The sequence below is a fragment of the Rhodnius prolixus genome, unplaced genomic scaffold (genome assembly GCF_049639745.1).
Source record: "Rhodnius prolixus isolate KJV_2025 unplaced genomic scaffold, Rpr scaffold_5, whole genome shotgun sequence".
Taxonomy (NCBI): domain Eukaryota; kingdom Metazoa; phylum Arthropoda; class Insecta; order Hemiptera; family Reduviidae; genus Rhodnius; species Rhodnius prolixus.
Genome location: NW_027411624.1, coordinates 32,791,548 through 32,816,424, shown reverse-complemented (window position 1 = coordinate 32,816,424; position 24,877 = coordinate 32,791,548). Strand labels below are relative to the sequence as shown.

Sequence of the window (24,877 nt, the reverse complement as noted above, 5' to 3'; positions counted from 1 at the left end):
GTAGAGAGAACAGCAACAGGCTCGTACCAAGCACAACAAGGGTTGTAAACAAACGAGGTTTCAAAATGGTTCTCTTTGAATAGACGCTTGGAAGCCATTTTTTTTTAAAACTGCTGAAAGATAGTACATTCCATCATGAATTTTAGGAGATCGGGTGAGTAAATAAGACTGTGTGTAGCTCTGGATTGAGTCATAGAAACCTGAAATGATCATGAAACTCAAAAGTAAGCGCAAGACGAGAAACAAGTTGTGTTTGCCTAAAAGAAAACTTTCTTCAGAAAAGTTGTGGCTCTAATCACAGACAAAAGAGGATGGCGAATCCTTCTCTTCCTAAACTTTGTTTTTGTTTTGTTTTTTTAAAAAAGAGGCAAAACAGTTTTTTGGAGGAATTGTGTGTGGTTAGATTAGATTAGATTAGTCTAGGGCGGCCTCAAGGCCTACGCCACTGCGACCCCTTTGGATCTATTGTGGCTCCCCTCATTCTAAAGCTCACATCTCCAGACCTGTCCTTTTAATCAGACTCTTGATGCTGGAGAGCGACTCTTTAGGTAAAGCTCTCAGTCCTTGGTTTTACCTCCCCGAGAAGTAACATCCTTAGCCACACGAGCCCCTCACACTGACACAACACGTGCAGTGCCGTTTCCTCCTCTTCCTGACAGAACCTACAGAGGCTATCAACTGCCAGGCCCATGTGATGCATGTGCTTTCTGGGCCTGCAGTGGTGGCCAGTTAATAGTCCTACAATCATCCTTATAGCCATACACGGCCTTGGCGGATTAATTCTGCAGTCAGCCTCGGCGAATAGCTTTTAATAAACTCCTTCGCCTGCCTCTGCCCAGTGGTGGCATTATGTGTGGTTACTGAATTACTAGTTCAAAAAAAGAAGGAATTTTAATAACTTTACACTTCTTTTTGGTATGACAGTGACACCGAACCCACGGGATCTCGTTAGACTTAAAAATCCCTTAACCACGGTTCGTACAATTTTCTTTCACATACTGTACACTGATATTTGAAATCTTTTTTCCAGAAAAATTATATTAATCAATATAAATTAAGTTTAATTTTAAAAATCAAACAAATAACTTCTCGTATATTAACCAAAACATTTTTATGTAAAACCTAGAAGTGTGTAAACATATTGCATTAAATGATATATTTAAGTAGAAATTTTTCTTGTTTATGTTAACAAATGTTTAAGTACTTAATAATAATAAGTAAGGTCACAACAGGAAGTAATAAAATATTTATTGGCCTTTATAATAGTGTCTGGCTTACTGTATTTTCAGTTTTTATTAGTAAACCATTAGAAGGATTTTATCTCATTCATTTACTAGATTTATTGTTCAGATGCTTATAACCTTACTTTTAAAAATAGAAGTGGGGAAATTTTGATAAAAAATTATTCATTTTGATTTGTCGCGTTGTAAAAGTTGGTTTATTAAACTAGGTTACCGTTTTTATATTACTAATTTTTTTCTAAATCCTTCGTTCGAGTACGAGATAAAGTCATCTACTAACGAAATCTTTTCGAAATTTTGATTTCAGTTGATCCAGTCTCCAGATATCATGTCCACGAGAGGGTTGCATTTTTTTGACGTGTTGTATTAAAATATTCGCCATTAGTACAATTAATATTAATTTGTAACGAAAAAATTACAATAAGTTCCTTAAACATGGACTGATATGACGCAAAAGTTCCCGAATAAAAAAGTAAACACGTTTTTCCCCAAAAAAAATTTGAAAAAATGACTTTTTTGGCGCCTCTGACTGCCTATAACCCCTTAAGTCAAATCAAATGAGTAATCAATGACTTCAAGTATTTCCCCCAACTAGTTTAGGCCTAGCATTTTTGTTTTTACTAATCTGGAAAGAGAAAAAATGAGCACCTTAATCAGTAAATTTAACAGTCTGATTATTAAAAAGCCCCAGAAATACCTTGCAAAGAAACTTGATTGGCTAAAAATAACAAAACATGCTCGGACATGACTGGGACAACAAAACCCAAATGGGGACTTCAACTCACAAGAATATATAAAAAAAATAATTATTGTCTGACTCACTGTGTCCCATAAAAATTTTGGATTAGATTTTTTTGTTTTTTTATCTTTGATTATTTTATTTTTTTAATTTTGTTTTCAGTTTAATTTATTGATTCAATATTACCCGTCCGACGTATACTGCTATTCTCGTGTACAATTGATGTGTTCACAAGAGCCACTTCTGATTTATCTTCTAAACATTGATCATAATCAATATTACCATTAAATGATTTTTCTTTAAATAATCGTGCTTTAGCAAAAATAATTGGCGTCAACACTTCGGCTACAGTTTCCGTTTCAACAATATATTCAGTAGCTGTACATACTTGAGAAACTCTTCTTTCTGCTAGAGGATCTTTTACCATTGTATCATTTTGTCCAACAGTTTTCCATATACCATTATCATTGATTAATGGTTGTTCAAAAACTATTTGTCCAGATATAGTATTTACACCGCCATCTGAAGTCGTAGTAGTGTTTTCATCAAATATTCCATTTACATCTTCGATTGTTTTAAATTGTTCTACATTTTGTTTTGACCATGGGCAACACATTTCCACTATATAGATATAAAATTTTACACTCCCCACTTCATTACTCTACCACGCACTAAACTAACTAAACCATACCTAAAATTAAAATAAAATAAATTACGAAAAAAAGAATAAAAAAAAAAAGCACTTCAAACGTTCGCCTCAATGACACATTATCTAATCAGCTGTGCAGACCACATTCTCTCGCTTACACACACTAACACAAATCATATTCACAATCATTTTTTGATAAGGTAAGGCCTGAGGTAGGTTAATGATTTTTTATTTTATTTTTTTGTCTTCCTATAACCTATGTCCTATAACCTCAGTTATTGCTGTCTCTGATGACAGTCATCCTTTTAACTTTCTCTTGGTCTGCTAAAAAATCACCTGAAGCACACATTCTAAGGGGTCCCCTGTGTTCCAAAAGAATTGGGCGTAAGTGTAGACCTAGCACAAAAAAAAATTTAAGCCCAAATGGTAACTGTGGAGAGCCCAAAAACTTGAAGTAAGCGGGGTTCACTTTCGAGAAGGTGAAATCATTCATATAGTACTTGGGAGCTGAGCTTAACAGAGAGAACAGGATTGCACCCGAGGTGAATTGCAGGATCATGGCCGGATACAGTGCCTATTTCGCCCAATATTAAGCTATTCCGTTCTTCTCTATGGTCAAGCAAAACAAAAATTAATTTATATAAAACATTGATTCGAGACATATTCCGTGGAAACTTGGACCTATTTGTGTGGCGACTGTGAATCAGTTAAGAATATTTGAAAGGAAGATTTTAAGAAAAGATATACGGTGGATGGGAGAGTGGAAAATAAGAACGAATAAGGAGCTTTATGAGATGTATCTGGAAAGTGACATAGTGTAATTCATAAAGGCGAGAAGAACTGAATGGTTAGGTGGTGGTGCGCGAATGCCGGACAATCGGATGCCAAAAAAAAAAAAACTACTTTTCTCCAAAATGGAGGGTACAAGAGGTAGAGGGCAGCCAAGAAGGCGTTGGATGCAGGATGTGGAGACTGTTTTGCGAAAGCTGGGTGTGACTGATTGGAAGAGGATGGTGGTGGACAGAGAGAGGTGGTTAGAGGTTGTCAGGGAGGCCAAGGCTCGATCAGAGCTGTAGAGCTATTTAGTAAAATACAAAAACAAAAATTGCAACAACTCTGTGGTTATTGTATTCTGGATTCCAAAACAGAAATCCCGGGTTCGAATCCAACTGTTGGCCCACAGATTTCACTTTTCCTAGCAGCTTCTTTATAAGCTCATTCTACGGTAATGGAGATTGCAACGTTATTTTATTTATTTTATTAATTAAAACTGTCCGGTAGGACAGTTGTATAAGGGTTGATAGTCAAAATCTGCACAAAAAAGCGTAACGTAGAAAAACACCCAACTTTGACAATTTTTTTTCTCTTTTTCTATAAAAGATAAAATTCCCAAATTTTCTTTAAAATATAAGGTAAAGCCTCCTTTATAGCTCGTAATTTTTTTCGCAACAACCCAGATAAAGTAGATTTTGAGAAATAAGCAATTGGGGGTTCATAGAGCCCCAATACGAGGGAGTTTGGCCTTACATCAAATGTGAAAGATAAATACAAACATTTTGCAACAAAGTATACATCCTAAGTAGTAGAGTAGTAATCGCCTATTTTTTTGGCTGGCTTTACGTTCAACTACCAATTAGGTGTCGTGGACGGAAGCGACTAGCAAACATACTTTACTGTAAATTTCTTTTATTAACCATTAAATAAAACCCAGGCCTAAAGACCGGGAATCGAACCCAGTACCACAATGCATATTAGCTTCTAAGGTCTCGCCTCTTTTTTTTTTTTTTTTTTTTTTTTTTTTTTTAAGGCAATGAACCTGGGTGGTTATTATGCCCTTCACCTCTCTGTGGCAGTTCATATGCCAACTTTATACCCAACGTTTTGCTAGGACAGCCACTTACGGAACTCCATTCTTAAAGCTATACACACTATACTTAAAGTTAACTCATTCACACTATAAATCACATTCATACCTATATACAATTAAATACAATATATACATTTTTAAAATTTTTGTATATACATGATTCTATATATTAATTTATTTTCCTATACACTGCTAATTAATTTAATGTTCTTCAAAAACTTTATTACATTGTCTATTCTTTTCTGGTCATCTGCTAAGGCTTCCTCCAGTGAGTGCGGAACACCGTGGCGCTGTCTATATTGCTCATACTCGGGACATTCCACCAGAACATGTTGCACAGTTAAGGGTTCATTACATGAACCGCATGTAGGAGGGCTATCCTGACACATGAGGTAACCATGGGTCAACCGGGTATGGCCGATCCTCAGGCGAGAAACCACTACCTCTTCTCTGCGGTTGTCCCGCGATGAGGAGTCCCAGGCTTGGACGACAGTTTTAATCATCCTAAGCCTCTTAATCGCTCGGCTACTGTGGCGCCTTATATCTCCTAAGTACTGACTTATCTTATTATTTTTTTTAATTTCTATTTTTTTCTATATAATTATATGATTATTCATAATATAGAGAAATCCCTTTCATTACAGATCTTGCTAACACTCGTTTTCTCAAATTTCATTCCACTCTACAGCAGCTCGTCCTAACCCTCTCATAGAACACCTATCTTCCTCCACATTACCAGGTAATCCTCTAAGGAGATTGAAGAGAATATGGCCTCTTGATCTACTCTTATCGTGAGAGCAAAGCACGTTACTGGAGTGACACCACTGGGTGCCTTCTCCACACATGATTTTCTTCTATTTCTTTTTTCTTTTACCATATTTGCTTGTTGCAGTGGTAAATTATAATAAAAGATTAAAAATAAAATTAATAGATTGCCCGAACTTATTTAACAAATATAGCTAGAAAGCTTTATAAAGGCAAGGTTCATTCTTTTAATCTAGTGTATGGTAAATTGAAAACATTTACAAGTATTTAGGATAGACTTACAGACACAATGTGATCGTTACAAAAAAAAAAAAAATGCAAATTAAAAATCCAAAATAACGAAAGTTAATATGGTAATGGAGAGTGTTTGTCTGTAACGACAGAACTTTACCCAGTGGCTGGCAGTGTACTGAAAAAAAAAAATGGATGGAGTAAATGACGGCAATTTTTTGGTCGCGCCTTAAATAAATAAATAAATAAAAAATTATCTACAACAAATTGGATAAAGAGCACTTCAGAGAAAAGGGAATTTGATTGCATTTTCCATCAAAGAGTGACTTTAGATTGAATCTAAGATAATAATATTTACAAGATTAAATGAATTACTAATATTTCTAGTTGAAAAAAAACAAACAAAGAAAGAACAAAAAAAACGGTCATTTCCAGATATGCAGATTCCCTGAACGTTCTATTTCAATTTTCGTGAATTACTCGAAGCCAATTGAGCTGAATTCCAAAAAACTGTGAATTAAATATGAAGAATCCTTGACACTTGATTTCAATTAGAATTGAAGTAAAGGGAACTCGTGCAGGTTCGTTGAATAGTTAATATACTTGAAATTGAATATAAGAATAAGTTAGTTCCAATTAATGTCCAAGTAGTTTTTTTATATAATATTTCACTTTCTTGACCTAAAAAAAGCCTTGACTATCAGAAAAATAGATAATTTCATTAAACCACTTTATATTGTTATTCAAAAAATTCAGGGTTAAGTACAGTTTTTGTTATCCAAACAATGAAAACTACAATTAAAATTTTGACTAGGAAAATTAGATTGTAAAATTGCCAGCGAATATGGCAGAGAACTTGGAAAACAAATAAAAAAAAGAAAAATACTTTACTGAAGGAATAAATAAAACTAATTTTTTTAAATTAAAACAAATGAATATACACTACTTTCTGTTCCTATAATTCGCAAAAAAAGTCTGCAGGGCTGAAACGTATCTTCAGTCCTTAATGCATTTGAAAGGGGAATGAATTGAAATATCTTGGATCTCAGGTAAACTCGTTGAATGACACATCCGCAGAAATTAAAAGAAGAATCGCAGTGGCTAACAGGTGCTATTTTGGTTTGCTAAAGTACATGAAAGAGTAGGCTCCTTTCTAGGCCAACCCAAATACACTCAGTAAAAAACCTGAGGATCCTCCCGGAACTTATATATGCTTCCCAGACTTGGAACTTGAGTAAAAGTGATTGATGAGAAGAATTTGCCCATTTTCGTGAAGAACGATCCAACGGGAAGAATTTTTGGCCCAGTAAAAGTGGGGAGAAGTTTAAAGAATAAGAAAGCTGTACACGACGTATACGCCGAAGCGGATGTTCTAAAAGTTATAAAGACAGGAAGACTAAGCTGGGTAGGCCACTTATAGCTAGAATGGAGGAATCTTATATCAAAGGTAAAGACTATTCACCGAACTAGAAGAGCAGGAAGGCCGAGGGAAATGTTTATAGTAAAGTGTGAGCTTCTTTTCATGGATATTATTCACCAAATAATTGGATAGTTACCCTACCCTTATATCCGCCACCTTGTATTTTCCATTTTTCTAATACAAGGTAATCTACTTAACATTAAAGAAGGCGCTACGGTAGCCGAGCGGTTAGAGGCAAGACCTGTGAAGCTAATTTGTATTGTGGTACTGTCTTACAGCTCACTGTCCGGTGATGGACAGTGTTGTCTGTAACGAGAGAACTTTACCCAGTGGCTGGTAGTGCACTGGAAAAAGCTCCGGGCGCTAATAACCTCAGCTGTTGATGCGCCAAAAATAATAATAATAATAATAATAATAATATTGTGGTACTGGGTTCGATGCCCCCGGTTCTTAGGCCTTGGATTTTATTTAATGGTTAATAAAAGAAATTTACAGTAAAGTATGTTTGCTAGTCTCAGAATTAAGAGTCTGATTAAACGGACGGGTCTGGAGGGCGAGCTCTAGAGTAGTGGGAGCCACAATAGATCCAAAGGGGTCGCAGTGGCGTAGGTCTTGAGGCCGCCCTAATTTAATCTATTAATCTATCTATTATCTATTACGTTTGCTAGTCGACTCCATCCACGACACCTAATTGGTAGTTGGATGTTAAGCCCCGCCTGAAAAAATAGTCGATTAATTTACTTACAAAAAGGTTTGTCTGTGTGAGTTACTCTAAAGAGGTAATTAAAAAGGGAAGCGCAAACCTCTTCCACTGAATTGCCTTTATAATCCAATTTTTCTAGACAATGTTTTTAAGGAAAAAAACATTTAGCTGTACAATGAACTGTATTTGGCCATTTTCGTTAATTTTTATCCATCTTTTTTTTCTCAGTCATTACACCAGAACATTATGCATTTATTTCATAATTTTTTCATGTTGAATGCTAAATAATTTTTAAGCCAATGTCGATAAACATCCAACGAACTACTATAAAGAAATTGCGAAAAACTAAAAAAATCCTTTTAGTTGATGAATTTCAATTTCAGCCATAACCTTAGTACTATATTATACCAAAGAAAAACATTGGGAAAAAATAAAATATAAGAAAAACCCACTGGAAAACATACCTGTTGTTAGATTTCCATGTTGTGACACTGTACTAATTGATGGTACAACAACAGCTCCTGCTTTCAAGTTAATGGCCGACATTGCTTGATGTTGTGACTGTACACGATGTGATTGTGATGGTGATGGTACAGCTGATGATGAATTTGATGCCGTCGACAGTGGTGCTTGTACCACAGGCACTTGTATAGATGCTCCGATATTTGGTGCACCCAATTTACTATTACATCCTCCATTGCCACTTCTTTCTGTGAATAGTCGTCTTACTCGTTCATATCCATGTGCTGCTGCACCCAGACCAGGCTTCGTATGTAAATAGAATGGATCGTGACCAGCGCTTCCTGCGTTAAACAAAAACAAACCAAAAAAAAAAGAAGAGTAGCCAAGGTACTGAAGGGATTGAGTGAGGGACAATTTTACGAATAGTTTCAACTCAACAAGAAATTTGTTTAATCACTGTTGAAGTAATCAATTTAATAAGTGATGTCATAATTTTAATTAAAGTGAATAAATAAATTACTCATGTAATGATTAATGCCGGAAAATATGGTTGCTTCTATTTATTTTGTAATTATCAAGTTGTTTTATTAAGTTTGATCTGTCTGATTCAGAATTCTTAAATGAGGTTCATTTATCATAAATAACTAAATACATTTAAGATAAATGTGTGAAGTTTCTTACAAAAAACGTAGTCAATTTTTTTAGAAGAAACCTGACGAATCTACTTTAAGATAGAAAAAAAGTTCACAACGTTCATAACTGGTACACAAGTAAAAAATATATATACAAAAATACAAAATGTTAATTAAAATCAAGGAATCACGGAATGAGTTTACTTCAGGTTAGGTCAAGGGTTTCACTTACCTTGAGTGTGAGGTTACCTATGGCAAGGATATTATTCAAGAGGTAGGAAAATGAATAATAAATAATAAAGAATTGTTTTTGGACAGCTATTTCTTCAGGTTTTTGAAGTAAAATATTTTCATTATTAGCGAAGATAATCTTCAATTTCTAAAGGTCTAATAAATGTGTCCTTACAAATGGTCAAAATCTGACCTTACAGCTGAGAGAAAGGTCAATGACAAAAAAAAAAAGTATTTTTGAATTTAGAAAAATCAAGAATGTAGTTTTTTAAACAAGGTGAGCAGAGCTAGTAAACCAATTAAGGATGGTTAGTTAATTAAGGAATTTGGAGAATAATTCAAGTTCCATGTATTATAAATGTTCCATTCATGTAGATAATACTTTTATAGCAAATATACTTAATCCTAAGTAATAAATTTAAATTTAATTACCAATTGGTGTCATATAAGGATTTTCTTTGGTAGAGTGAAGGTAGAAAGGTTCGTGTGGTGTAGCATAGTTCACGCAATCCGCATACGAACACTAAAAATAAAATAAAAGAAATAAATAAATACAAAATAATATCAATAAAGGCTACAAAATTCACTTGAGACTTCATATCAGAAATAATTTTGTTGACAAGTACAGGTTTAATGATTTAGGGATATGAAAGTTCAGAAAACTGACACTAGATAGCAGACTACTCCAGTAAAGTGAATTGTTCTTAACTAAATATTATTTAAGGTCTTAAGTTATTTGAAATAAAATAATTACGGGATTGATTTTAATAGTTCAGTTTTTAATTAAATGTAATTACAGGAAATTTCACGAATAACTTTATTTTACACATTCTGGAACATTCTCTACTGAAAAAAGGCAGCCCTGGATTATATTTAAATCAACTATAATTACTTGTTTAAATATACTGGTCCCTAATTTCAAGTTAATACCAATTTACTGTTAATAGATACACTTTTTAACTATCTTGGGAAATTGCTTTTTATTCAATGATTCCCTTCAATATATTATTGCCAGATAGAAATAGTTAAAAACTTAACCTAAACAAATATTTATTCTACTTAAAAATTTCTGCTCTCACCTCCTGTACCTTCATATTTCATCTGCATTAAATTATTATATATGTACATGTATGATGATGTAATACTTAAGAACCCATGAGAAATTCTTTTCACTTTCATTTTTCCCAGTTATTAAGTTTCTTAATTGACTCAGACATTGTTTAAAAGAAATTAAGTTTTATTTAGAATTGTTTTCTGTTGGGATTTCTTTTATTAATAGAATTAATATAAATACCTTTTTAAATATACATATATTTATGTTTTCATTGATAATGAACTTTATAATGTTGACTAATGTTAGAATCATTACGAAGGCTTAACCAAGTAAATTCTTGAAGATTCACTTTTTGGGATGTAATTACAAAGAAACAGAAAAAACGATCCCCCGCGACTGTTGGGCGACCTCATGAGGTACCACACCTCCATACACCTTGCACACTTACCACAACTGTACATATACAATTATACCAAAACTAACACACTCTACAGACAAGATCACTTACAGTAGGTACATAAATCAGGGTTCCCGCCTCAAATTTTTTGGAAGTAAATCCTTAAAACCACTGGTTCTCCAAGGTAACGGGGATTAGGCGTGGGGTTAAACAACCCTGCTCCAGAAAAACCATATTGTTAAGAAACTACAAAAGAATAGCTGGATTAATCTTATGGGAAATGACATCGGAGGTGTGTGAAGGCTCGGAAAAGGGAGGAACGGCCGAGAATAACGTCAAAGGCCTTGTGAAGAAGAAGAATTACTTTATTTTGTTGTCAAGTAAGGTTAAGAATAATCACAACATTCAGTATAAAGATGGGAAATTATTATACAGAAATTATAGTTCAGGAAATGGAATAGAGACCACTTCTTCAGCGAACTTGAATGTCCTTCGAAGAAACTCTCGACATTTCTGGTGCCAACCACATTTCGGTCACCAACAACATTCTTTGCCCCTCAGTTCTGAGAGTCCAAGACCTCCAACCATATATTCTTCGTAATTCTTCCTCTTTGTCATCACAAATCTTGTTAAATGCTCAACTGAATGCGGATTCTATAATTAAAACTTTTTAATTTATTAAAAATATCTGCATTTCCTCAATTTAATAGATTTATCTATCCTGAACGTAAAAAAATAGGAAGTTAGGCAATAATGCAGGATCATGTTGATAGCGCTCTACATTCTAATAATGAAGCAATCACCCAGAATCAATAAATCAAAAATAAATCCTCAAGAGAAATGTGCGAATTTTGTTCCTAAACAGTTTACACTTTACTTTCAGAATAATTCGAAAGTAATCAATAAAATAAGAAAATACCATTTCAATAAACTGAAATTTTCATTCTTTGTCAATGAAGAGTGTTTAGATAAAAAAAAAAAAAAAAAGCACCAGCAGAGATCCCATCTGGTTGCAACAATTCTCCTCTCGCATTAAGAAATAGATTTTAATCACTACTCTTTAGTATTAGTAGGAAGAACAAATTCTTTCGTGGTTACTGGAATAACTGAGTATTGTAAGTAACAACTTCTTTATGTGAAAATTATTTTTTAAAAAATACCGACAATGTAAAGCAATAGAAATTCAATATGAACATAATAAATATGTTTAACTTTCTAAATATAACATCAAATTGCTTTAACAATAAAATAATTATTTAGTTTTATAGAGTATAACACCAATTCTGAAGGTGTAGTAATAGTTTTATTTTTAACAATTTAGATAATTGTCTAAGTGCAGCCACTTATATTACGCATTGCTTCATAACATGGAGAGATTTTTTTTAAAATCTAATTTTGTGTTCAACTCTACAATGTGTTACAACTAATATTGTGGTTAGGAATAATAGTTTTTCTCAGTTAGAAATGAAACTTTTATGAATATAAGGCTTTTAATAATACTTTTAGAATGTTCCAAAATAGGTTCTTCTCATACTCTTCGGTAGATTGTAAGAAAATACTCAGGTTAACGTTGTTGTTAGGCCACCTACGGTTTCAAACTTGGTTTTGCTTACTGCTTTGAATCTCTGCAATCTAGAGGCGGCACAACCAGGCAGTCTTTTATAAATATATGATTAAGCAGAAGCAAAATGCAATGAATGCTTCTGAAAAATAAATTCACAGACAAACAACCATCTTGCTAATGCTGAAAATGTGCCAGATTCACAAGTGCAGGGGTAATGTAGCTGATTTTATCCGTTGTAGCAGCACTATTGTTTATTGAATCCCTGACACTTTTCGAACTTTTATCCATTATCAGAAAGTGGTTAATTTTGCTGTTACTTCGCAGTTTGGTATAGAGAAATAGAACCAGCAAGTTTACTGTGAGATGGAAATATCAACTTAAGTCGAATTCTCTACACCAAAAGCAGTTTAAACAGCGTTAGGCTCGGAAATGAGGCACTTCAGGCGAACTGAGGGTAAAACAAAAATGGACCAAGCAAGAAATACCACCATCAGAAGTTATCCGGAATGCGAATCCTTCATATCGCTGACAAAGAGGCCCCCCCTATAATGATGATTCAGACAAACGTCTGGGATGTAAATAGAAACAAACCCAAAAAGAGCAATTTTGAACGCGACAGGGATCTAAACCAGTAACTGATTAAGATTAAAACAATGGCAGCAGATATAGAAGAATGCCAACTCTTCTGCAGACCCTCTACACCAGTGGTGGGCAAACTTTTTTAATGGGGGGGGGGCACAAAGTTTAAGAAATTCTAGGGGAGGGCCAGAATTATAGAAAAAATGAATTTTGTGTTAAAGCTTTTAATCATATTATAAAAACATTACAGCATTACACACTGTGTAACTACGCGGCTAGTTTAGCTTCACCTATAGGTTATGCATCTATTATTCTACTAAGTAGAATCTACTTTATACTTCTCGACCGTCAAAACGTAATTATAGCGGGCCATATACTATCCATGTCGATGGACCCTCGGCGGGCCGGATTAAATACTTTCGTGGGTCGGAGTTGGCCCGCGGGCCGTACTTTGCCCATCACTGCTCTACACTGTAGGTGGTTGACGAGGTTTATGTATAAGTCAAGTAGTAATATCATCCATTTTGCTATTAAAATATGCGCTGAGGAAAACCTGCGGATGGAACCTAGAAATAGGGAGATTCGCATCTTTTCGGACAGCCAGGCTGCACTGAAGGCTCTCGTATCCTTCAGAATCACCTCTTCCCTGGTCCGGAAATGCAGGAAGGCCCTAGAACTACTGGCGCGGCACAACAAAGTTCGGTTGGAATGGGTGCCGGGTCATGTGGGTATTAAAGGGAATGAAAAAGCTGATTATCTGGCCAGGAATGGGGCTAACACTCCTTTCATTGGTCCAGAGCCTGTCCTGGGGATCACCAGGGGTTCGGTTCGCGCGGCTCTCAGAGATTGGATCTGGAGGGAGCACGAAAAGAACTGGGTGATGTGTCCTGGGGTTAAACACAGCAAGACCTTGATGCCTTGGCTGTGTAAGCAAAGATCCAAAGAGACCCTGTGTTTGGGCAGAAATCAGATTACTCTGATTACATGCCTATTCACGGGGCACGGTAGGTTCAAGAAGCATCTGCGCAAGGTGGGGCTTATCAGCTCGGAGCCGTTGTGCAGATTATGTCAGGAGGAGGAGGAAACGGCCTCTCACCTGTTGTTCGATTGCGTTGCAATCGAAAGTTTGCGCTATGAAACCTTTGGAACGTTGAGGCCGAAGGAGATAGTAGCGCAAAAACAACTAGTAGGGAAAGTCCTTGACCTCTTTAGGAGGGGAGGGTTCGCCTACTAGAACTAAGAAGGGACTGGCACAATAAGTCTTCTGTGGCTGCGGTGCCTTGGGGTATAGGTCCCGTCCCATCTACTATCTTATCTTATCTTAATATCATCCAATCAATATTTAATTTAGGAGGAATATTTTCTAAATCTATCCGAAATGTTCGGCTAATTATTATTGAAAATATTAATAATATTAGCATAGAAGGCGCCACTGTAGTCAGAGGCGAGACCAGTAAAGCTAATATGTATTGTGGTACTGGGTTCGATTCCCGGTCTTAGGCCTTGGATTTTATTTAAAGATTAATATGAGAAATTATAGTAAAATATGTTTGCTAATCGCCTCCGTCCACGATAGATGTAGTAGACGTTTACTGCAACAGTGAGAAAGATAGCTCTTCAAAAAGGAGATATGAGCTAGAAAACCAAGGAGAATTGAATGATTAACAACTGACTTGTTAGCGCTAGTATTCTTAAGTTAATAGCATCCGAAGGAATAATTCTATTAAAAACTGATGTGTAATAAGCTTTGCGTATTTTAAGGATTTGTTGGGTACAAATACCCAGTTTTCACTTATTAGCGGCCCCAGACTTTACAGCTTCGACATTTTGATTGCTTATTTATCACAACTGCTCCTAGCATTTTTCTTTTCTTACTTCATTGCTTTCATAGCTACCCACTCAACGTCATAGTTGCTCCTCTAGCTTTGCCATTTCTCATATTCCAAATTAACATTAAAGCCTATCATTTTTGTATGAAACCATTCTCCAGAATTTTTTTTTTTTTAGGGAAGGAGGTCAGTTCTAAGGGTATCCATGTTCTTCAGCATCATCCTAACGTGCCAAATCAGTGTAACATTCAAATCTACCATCTACACAGCTTTAAAAAATACTGGCAATATTACTCATTGTTACCAGTGTAAATTGACAAAATAGTTTTTTTTTATAGAATATATGACATTCATCTCCTCATGAATAGCGGGGTAAAGGTCAGTATCTACCAATCTTTCGTTTCGTTACTTGAACATTGCTTTACATAATGATATTGCCCAGTATCCGTATTATCTTTTTAGCATAAATCAAATGTATTGTTAAAAACAACGTAGTAAATTATCTCTCCTAATCATCTTAGTAACTCCATTTTAGAATTGCTACTGCTTACACTTTTGGCCAAGTTATATAAAACTAAATGCCTTCTTAATTGCACCTGTTTATTTTTTTATTTTATTTAATTATTTTATTTGAAAAGGAACAACATGGAATTAGTTGTACAAGAACAAAAGATTTGTTTCCGGTATATATTATATAAATATGTAAAACAGTTTTTAAAGAGGAAATTTCTGTACTCTATATCCTCGAGCTCTTCCAATATTGAAATAACTGGTCCATTTTTTTACTATATTTGGATCTTTACGGTTGGCATATTATGTTTTTGGCCAGAATTTTAATTGTTACCTAATTCTTAGGGCAATCTAGATGACCACAAACGGAATTCTTAATTCTTACATAATTTATGTTACTATTATTTAATGAATACAATTATGGGATTATGTCACTTTTCTTTTTTATTATCAATTTAGGAATTGCGCGATAATTTTTTGAAATATTGTGTTCGTCAAAAAATTGAATTAGAAAAGTGGGAGAAATTTCCGGGCAAATTATAAGAGAATATCTGCAAGAAACTTACCACAATCGATATTAAGGTTTAGACCAAATATTTAATCGAAAGAATATCTTATTTTTAGTTTTTCGAGATACACTAGAACGATTTACAACAATTAATAACGTGCGATTGAATGACTATTAGCTTACTCCATAGCGATCTAAAAGTTCTCATAGGATATCCAGAATTGGATGACCCCAAACTACCCCTGTCTGTTTGATTAGAGTTAGGGAATCTGGGGAAAAACCGCTTAATTTAGAAGATATGAGCCACTAAGAGCACACATTATCTCTCTGTGTAACCTAAGTAAGTTGACAGTTTGCTATCCATAGCAGATAACGATCAATATGATAATTTTTTTTAAAAATGATTTAAGGCGCGTCAACATCTAAGGTTATTGGCACCCGGAGTTTTGTTCAGTGCACTGTACGGCCTCCGGACAGTGTTCTCTCGTTACAGACAACACTGTCCATCACCAGTGAGCTGTAAGAAGCTACTAGGAAGAGAAAATCTAAGGGTCAGCAGCTGGATTCGAACCCGGGACCTCAGCGTGGGAATCCAATACACTAACCGTACATAGCTAATCCCTTCCCTCCAATAAGATAATTTATTTCTATTTACTGTGAATATGCTCAAACTGAGGTCCTTCATTTTGAATGAATAGTTTATGTTTATATTTTATTAGTGTTTTTCATTTTTCATTTTTTTAATTATTTTGGACGGTAGTCATATTGAGTTAGTATTCTTTTTCATTTTTTAAGAAGTGGGTTTATTTCTTTCGTTTTTAATAATATCAACTTATTTTATTTGAATTAATATTTAGTAAAAAGTAAAAGTAATCGCCTATAATTTCAGGCGGGGCTTAACGTCCAACTACCATTTACTAGGTGTCGTGGACGGAGGCGAATAGCAAACGCACTTTACTATTTCTCATTTAACCATTAAATAAAATCCAAGGTAATTCGAATTGAAGGTAAAATAACTCTCAAAAGAAAGCTTCAATTAATGCCATATTTAACAACATTTCGCACGCTCCCACTGGGTATAGGTTCTCTTGCAAATTATGAAAGCCAAAAGAATATGCCCTTTTATTGAAAGCAACAAAAGTTAAGTCCAAATTTAAAAGCATTTCGAGGGCAGAAGTAGTTGCAGCATTCTCAACAAAAATTTCAAGAAAAATGAACAGTTTTAAATCAAACCCAATAAACCACTTCAAGACACACAATATCCTTTATTAAAATAAAATAATGTTGTTCCTATTTCCTTATTAAATCATCAATTTAATGTTATATTTATACGAAGATAATACGAAGAACACGCCATATAACTCCAGAATTAAGTAAGTCAGCTGTAACTAATATGTTATTATTTTAAATTAATAAAAGTTCTCCTCGTTATATCCAATATTTATACGAATTATATTTTTCTTATTAAAACAGAACACCGTTAAGGAATTAAGGAAATGTTTATATAATAAAGATTTAGTTCTGCTTCTTCCTTTGTTGACATCAACCAAGTCAATGTTTCTTAGAAATATTTCTTGTAAATTAAAACCTTTACAATATAATTATCCTCAACTTTCTTTAATGATAATACAATTCCTTCATAAATATAATGTAAATGGTTTTTCAATTTACTCAGTATTATTATCTTTATTTAATATTTTATGATTGCTTTCTTCCAATACAGAAAACATATTTAACATTTAACTTTTGAATTCAATCGTTATTCTTGTTATAAATAAGGTCTTTTCAGCGCGCAATTAAAGCATTTTTTTTTTAATTCTTAGGTAACCTCCCAAATAAACTCTTTCATAAATAAATTAAGTTTAAATATTTTGAAATAATTAACTCTGACAATGGAAGGTTATTACTTTTTATTATTTAGAAAGGAAGAAGCCTTACGTTACTTAAAGACTTCCTAAATCATCAGCAAGTGAAAAGGACACTCATAAAGTAAGTATGGGAATGTATGTGACCAAAAATCTGAATCTAAGAAGTTGCACAACTACTTATAGAGATGCCAAGAGCATCATGTGAGAATTGGGTACAAATAGTGAGAGCTGTTTGTGTTGTTGGGCTGGGATACCCGCAGTGAAGCTAAGAATCATGAAGAAATGGTTTGCTCCTGTTCAGCCAATGGGAATAAGTGGAACTAGAACTTCTAAATCACACCTACTTGAGTAGTTCTTCCTAGTTAAAGTTCTGCATACAAAAGTTTGGTAATAGAAAGATGTCAATTAAGTTCTAGAGTAATATGAGAAATATAAAAGTAACCCCTTTTTTTTTTGAACTTCTTTATCCAAGATAATTGGATGTTCTAGAGATTAGAATATCGACTGCACCCTACTTCATAGGAACGCATAAACTTAACAATTCAACCGCTCCTAAGTTCTCGTCAATGCCGTCTGTATCTCAAATAATCCACTCTGCATTATTAGCGTAAGATAGCTGATGTGAGATTGTATTCAGTGGAAGGCAGCCTCTGGGCAAGCTCTCACTATCCTGGCGCAACGGCTTGCAGTCACGAGAGCAATAAGGATGCGGACAAATGGCCTCAGAAGGCTCAAAAATAATTTCCCTGAGCCTGCAGCAAGACTGTACGAGGCTTGCGTTCCTCACGACCCGCGCAAGCTTTTTCACTGACCCACAATTGCTAGACAACCATTTGTTTACGCGGGTTGATTTAGATTTTCTAATTATGTGGATAATTTATATTCTATCTGTATTTTTTTCAATCACGCATTGACACAAAAGCAATTTAAATGCTATCTATAACCTTTAGTTTGATCATTGCACTTCAAAAACGCAAATGACGACAAATGCTTTTGTAGTATTTGAAATAAAGCAAAAGTGTTTACTAAAATATCAAATAAAATGTATAATTTTACTCATATTTTGTTTGTTAAAAAAAATCGACAACCCAAAGCAAATAACCATATTTAGATTTTTCTTCATATAAAACACACTTTTGTAAGGTTTTGTTCAGTTATGTTTGTAAAAAGAGACTTCCATAGCACTTGTTTCGTCCCCGTTTTACCCGTACAGCCAACTGAATTTTGAAGATGTTTAGTTTTGAAAATATTCAGTTTAAAATCTTTAAACTTAACTCTTGTGCAAATGGGCATTAGTGACCCAAGAGCTAGTACTAAAAAAAAAAAAAAAAAAAAATGAACAAAATTTTACCCACGTCTCAAAAACCTTTGATGGACCTGGATTTATCACTACCATCAACCAAAGAATTTATCAGGGAATGCTGTTACAAGGTAGCAGATTTATTTCACTAAGGACACAGACTCTTGTTAATATGGGCCTTGGAGTTGTAAGACACATTAACCTCTTGGTTTTGATCGATAGTGATCTTTGTAGGTTTTACTTGACTGAGGAAGAGATTCCATTCCACGTCCATTGTTATTTTGAGGCTGAGATTCTTCCAAATAGGCACTGAAACTTTCTCGGCCACGAACTAAAAGGGGGCTATAGAATCTGCTTTCAAACACTGAGCTTGCTGCTACAGTTTGTAGGTGTTTGGCCACACTCACCATTTTCATATTCTAATTAAAGAAGATTCATGAACCTTAGAAAAGAAAAGTGGAATCCAGACAGGAGAATGATTAGAACAGTTATGTTTGCCGAAGAGACATTCCCAGCGTTAATTGCTAACATTAACCGTTAATGAATGCTTTTAAATGCAGAAATAATGAAATAATGCTTTGAATTATTAATAACCACAAACAGTTTTCCTTTGCTTGATATATTAATGAAATATAAGGAGGGGGCATTAATAGAAACAAATTTATATTTTACAGTACATTTCCTATTTCATCTACAAATACCTGTTCCGGTAGTGATTTTTGAAAACGTGATAATTTTGGTTATTCTACAGAATTCGAGTATGTACATTTATTTGTCGTGTTCCTTTAAATTTATTTCTTTCATTAAAATGACAGGCTTTCTACACTGGGTGACCCAATTTACACTAAACGCAAGTAAAAATCTTTTTGTAAATTGCAAGAAATTAGCAAAAAAAACCAATTACCAAGTATATAATAATTTTTAGAGTAAAAAAATAAAACGGTCTTATAGAAATAGAAGCGCCCATAGAGTTTATAAAGGTATTTATCTCTATGGACTGAGTTCAAAACACTGTAAATAAATTCATGTTGGAACTTACGTTGAACTTATTAAAGTACAGTGGAGTCTCGGTTATCCGTCATGACCGGGACCGGACACGTGACGGATAGTCGAATACGAGGGTCGTTTGAAAAGTCCGTGCAAAGTCAGAGAGATAGCACCACTGGCGCGTATCGAGGTTATGTTTAGTTAGTAGCATCTCTTGGAAGAACACACACCAAGTTTCAGCCAGATCGGTCTATTTCTTTGTGTTTGGCATTCGTTTGAATCGAGGAAGTCGAGTGATTTTCAAAAAATGGACGAAAAAGAATTTCGTGTGTTGATTAAACACTACTTTATGAAAGGCAAAACGCCTCAGGAGACTAAAGAGAAGCTTGATAAACATTATGGTGACTCTGCACCTTCGATTAGAACAGTTTATAAGTGGTTTCAAAATTTTCGGAGTGGTCATGTGGGTAACAAGTGACGCTGAACGTTCTGGACGCCCTGTTGAGGTTACTACTCCAGAAATCATTGATAAAATCCATGATATGGTGATGGATGACAGAAGAGTGAAGGTGCGTGAGATTGCTAGTGCTGTGGGCATCTCGAATGAACGGGTACATAATATTTTGCATCAACATTTGGACATGACAAAGCTATCCGCAAGATGGGTGCCGCGATTGCTCACGCTTGACCAAAAACGAAATCGTGTGAAGTGTTGCAAGGACGGTTTGCAGCTGTTCCAGAAGAATCCATAAGCCTAACTTTAAGCGTCGTTTCGTCACTGTGGATGAAACATGGATACATCACTACACTCCTGAGACCAAAGAACAATCTAAACAATGGGTTACCAAGGGGGAATCTGCGCCAAAAAAGGCGAAGACCGTACCTTCGGCCGGAAAGATTATGGCGACTGTCTTTTGGGATTCGCAAGGAATAATCCTCATCGACTATCTGGAAAAGGGTAAAACTATTACAGGTACATATTATTCATCGTTATTGGACCGTTTGAAAACCGAGCTGCAAGAAAAACGCCCACGATTGGCCCACAAAAAAGTCCTTTTCCATCACGACAACGCACCAGCTCACACCTCAGCAGTTTGTTAACAATGATTCTATTAAAATGAATATGTATAATAAAATGAAATTTACAAAAATTACCTAAAATAGGTAAATAATGTTTGTAAATTTCGTTATTATACATATTCATTTCAATAGAACCATTGTTAACAAACTGTAAATATGTTCCACAGCCCTGAAGATGACCTAGTCCCTAGGTCGAAAGCTCGGCAAAATAAATGGCACTAACTGAAATGGCAGTTATTTTTTCATCCTTTTCAAAAAAAATAAAAATTAAAATCACCGTCAGTTCAAAAATTTACTTTTGGTGAAAATTCAAATTCGAAAATCTACCCTACGCTTCATCAGTAAGATTTCTCCTTCCTTTAGCTGTCCTTAATTGTGCCCTATCCTCAAATTGACTTAACTGAGTTTGGTAATTCAAAAAGTATTATTTTCCCGAGAGATTCTTTGTTTTACAGTTGTCATTAAAATAATAAAAAATAGTGAATAGAAAATAAAAATCTTCTATAATCTTCAAGTTTTTATTAATTTATATTAAAGATAGAGAACTATTTCTAGAAATAGAAAAACCAAGGAAAAACAGTTTGTAAAAATTGAAAACTACTGGAGAGAGAAAAATAATTAAAAAACTACACAAAATATTACAGAAAAACTATTAATAAAACAGATATTATTTTATAGCACCCACCTTTTTATGAATATAAATTACAAGTAGACGCATGTTGATGATATAAACTTTAAACTAAATATAAATAAAGTAAACACAACACACATATGGAGAAGAAAAAAACAAAATAAATGTTTACACTCGTAAAAGAAAACAGAAACTGATGAACTACATTTGGGCCCGCTACAGTTGCAAGCCTACAGCTAACTGTATCCCAGAGAGCAGGTAATGTTAAAAAACATATGATTGTGTGTAGTATAAAGCTAACCGTTGGAAAACGTAAGCTACCATAGCTAATAACTCCCGATATAATATAATTTCCGCCTTCAAGTGGATATCTAATAATCTTCTCGCTTGCTTGCGTAAATGGTAATTGAAAGTACGTACAAGCTGTAATTATTATTATTTTTATTTCTAGAAATAATTCTCTCGGCATTATCTTTAATATAAATTAATAAAAGCTTGAAGATTATAGAAGATTTTTATTTTCTATTATTGTATTAACAGCTGTAAAACAAAGATTCTTTCGGGAAAATAGTTTTTGAATTACCTAACTCAGTTACATAAGTCAATTTGAGGATAGGAGACATTTAAGGGCAGCTAAAGGGAGGAGAAATCTTACTAGTGTAGCATAAATTAGACTAGGGCGGCCTCAAGGCCTACGCCACTGCGACCCCTTTGGATCTATTGTGGATCCCCTCACTCTAAAGCTCACCCTCCAGATCTGTCCTTTTGTTCAGACTCCTAATACTGGAGAGCGGCTTTTGGGTAAAGCTCCACAGGCCTTGGTTTTTCCTCCCCGAGAAATAACATCATTAGCCACACGAGCCTCTCAAACTGACACAACACGTGCAGTGCCGTTTCCACCTCCTCTTCCTGACTGAACCTGCAAAGGCTATCATCTGCCAGGCACATGCGATGCATGTGTTTTCTGAGCCTACAGGGACCGGTTTAATAGGCCTACAATCATCCTTATAGCCCCACGCGGCCTTGACAGATTAATTCTGCAGTCAGCCTCGGCCGAATAGCCTTTAATAAACTCCTTCGCCTGTCTCTACCCAGTGGTGGCAAGCCACCACTCCTGAGACCTACTCTGCACCTATAAGTTAATGGCCGCAGACTTCACACACTTCGGCACCCCAAAACAGGGCTGCGGGCCAACGAAGAGTCCCGCAGAGCCTTCTCGGGCCAACACATTTGCCACTTCGTTTCCCTTATGTCCTGAATGACCAGGTATCCAAATCAGAAAGACCTTATTTTGGTCACTAATTTCCTTCAGGGCACCCAGACAGTCCCAAACCAGCCTTGAATTGGCCTGGTAGGAACTAATAGCTCGTAGAGCAGCCTGACTATCCGAGAAAATTACGACCTTAGAATTAATAATTCCTCGCCCCTTAATCTCGGCAGCGCAGAACCTAATTGCAGCTAGCTCAGCCTGAAAAAACTGTAGCTAGTTTCCGCTAGGCTAACCGAAAACCCACATTCCGGCTTCACCCCGTACACCACCGCTCCCACACCCTCCTCCATCTTGGAGCCATCTGTGTACCCACTAGTGTAGCATGGGGTAGATTAATCTTGAAAATAAAAAGGGAGTAAAACAGAATTAAGGGATGAAGTCATGACTACACCTTAGTCTTTAATATTCTTGAATTAATATTACTTGTAATATTTCGTCACGATCCTTAAATTCAATTTTCTGGCCAAGAATTGAGGTAAAACCAGAATTCTCTACAATTTTTTTGGGGAAAAAGAGAGAAAAAAAGTATGAGACAAAGAATGGATATAGATGGGTAAGAGTTTATATTGACCCAAGAAGTGTCAAAAACATTGTAGACCGAAGAAAGAAATCAAATCAGACGAACTAGGTAAGTAAATCTCGGAATTGATGACATAAAAAGGTGGACGAATTTGGGAGCTCTAATTTTTGAAAAAAACTGATCAAGAAGCGCTTCTTCTTAGATGGCTGTTGATAATTGTTACCAATATTTGAAGTAAAAGATTTAGCCACAGATATTTGATAAAACACTTAACTGGACTTTAAGCTGGAGTCCTGGAAAATAGAAGGAAAAGAACTGTGCGCAGAGGTCCAAGAACCAGAATCATACGGTAGTAGGAAACGGATGAAAATTTCTGTTACCAGTTGTTAGTGTAAAAACAAACTGCCGAGGGACAATCCAAAAGATCAAATAAGGAATTGCGTAAAAGCATAGAAAATTTGGTTCTTAGTAGAGTTATAATGGTGACAATATATTAAAATAAAATTCAAATGAATTTAATAAGCAAAGAGAAAATAAGAAAAACAGATTTGTGAAGAAGAACAGAATGAGTGAAAGATTTTACTGGCTCGGTTGGAAAAATTACAACTGAATAATTCCAATTATATCGCTAAAGTTACAGAATAGAAATAGTGCTATCTGTTTTGCCCTTAACACTCCAATATTAAGAGCTAATGAAGGAGGTTTCATTTTTTCTCAACACTTTTTGAATGTGTTTTCACAACTGACTATATTGATGGAGGTACATCTCTGATGAGAGTAAAGTCGTTAAAAGCGTGTAAAAGTGAAAGAAGGAAAAAAAGAATATGTTGCCGTTTATGTTACGTGCAATTGAACAATGCTGGAAAAGATGATAACCTAGCTATTGCGATGAGAAAGCTAGCCTAGCAATGATGGAAAAGAAGGGGGCTTTGAAGTGAAGAGGCCTCAGGGAAGGGATTAGCTATGAGGTTAGCATACTGGACTTCCACGCGGACGGGTTCGAATCCAGCTGCTGACCCTTAGATTTTCTCTTCCTAGGAGCTTCTTACAGCTCACTGGAGCTTCAAGCTTTAAGGAGCTTCCGCGGAGATGGACAGTGTTGTCTGTACCGAGAGAACACTGCCCGGAGGCTGGCAGTGTACTGAAAAAAGCTCCGGGCGCCAATAACCTTAGATGTTGACGCGCCTTAAATAATATATATATAAAAAAAACAATATAGCCTCTAATCTGGTAGACTGGCATTTATCTTAAATTAAAAATGGGCCCAAAAAAAGGCAATACTATATTTGTTCGATAATCGTGGTAGGAATTTTACAAAAGTTATTTCATGTTTCTTAAACCCTCTCATTATGGCAGACCTAAAGGCGCTTAGTCCTGCACAATTCATTCTCAGCTCTCATTCAAGAATTCTAGTGATGAGAAATCCGTGGACTTAAACTTAAGCTAAAAACCAATCAATTGGATAGAGGAGATATTTTGGTACCTAATCTCAAAAACCACTAAATTCCAACCAATGAGATCTTAGAACATGGAACCTTTGAGTGATCACAAAGTTAGCTACCTTGGTTGGCTTTGAAATAATCTGACTTCAAGCGTAATACCAGTCTTTAATGTCTAAATAATACTAAAAGTAGTATAAGTTAATCAACTTAATTATCTACCCTCTGCTTTTGATTTATTCAACTCAAACATGGTCGAACTGAAACGTTTTTTAAATAACTGATTTTACAATGATTAGTCCCTAAGGGGAATTATATTCCAATTAATTCTGCAATCATTAAAATTTAGTAATTAAGTAAAGTACTTTAGTTACACTGCATCATTCAATTTATTATATTCC

General features: G+C 35.0%; 1 protein-coding gene across 6 annotated transcripts in view; it reads right to left on the bottom strand.

Moving 5' to 3' along the window:
• Nucleotides 1-24,877, bottom strand: part of f (espin protein forked) — a 149,568-nt gene that overhangs the window by 29,074 nt on the left and 95,617 nt on the right. For 4 of the 6 annotated variants that reach the window (XM_074137364.1, XM_074137363.1, XM_074137361.1 and 1 more), the window contains exons 7-8: nucleotides 9,373-9,463; nucleotides 8,080-8,418 (exon numbers count right to left, since the gene is read on the bottom strand). In XM_074137364.1, coding sequence (XP_073993465.1) covers nucleotides 8,080-8,418; nucleotides 9,373-9,463 — 430 coding nt within the window. Of the gene's footprint in view, nucleotides 1-2,166; nucleotides 2,737-8,079; nucleotides 8,419-9,372; nucleotides 9,464-21,301; nucleotides 21,414-24,877 lie in introns of those variants that run through there. The other 2 variants (XM_074137365.1, XM_074137367.1) reach the window with 2 other exon arrangements.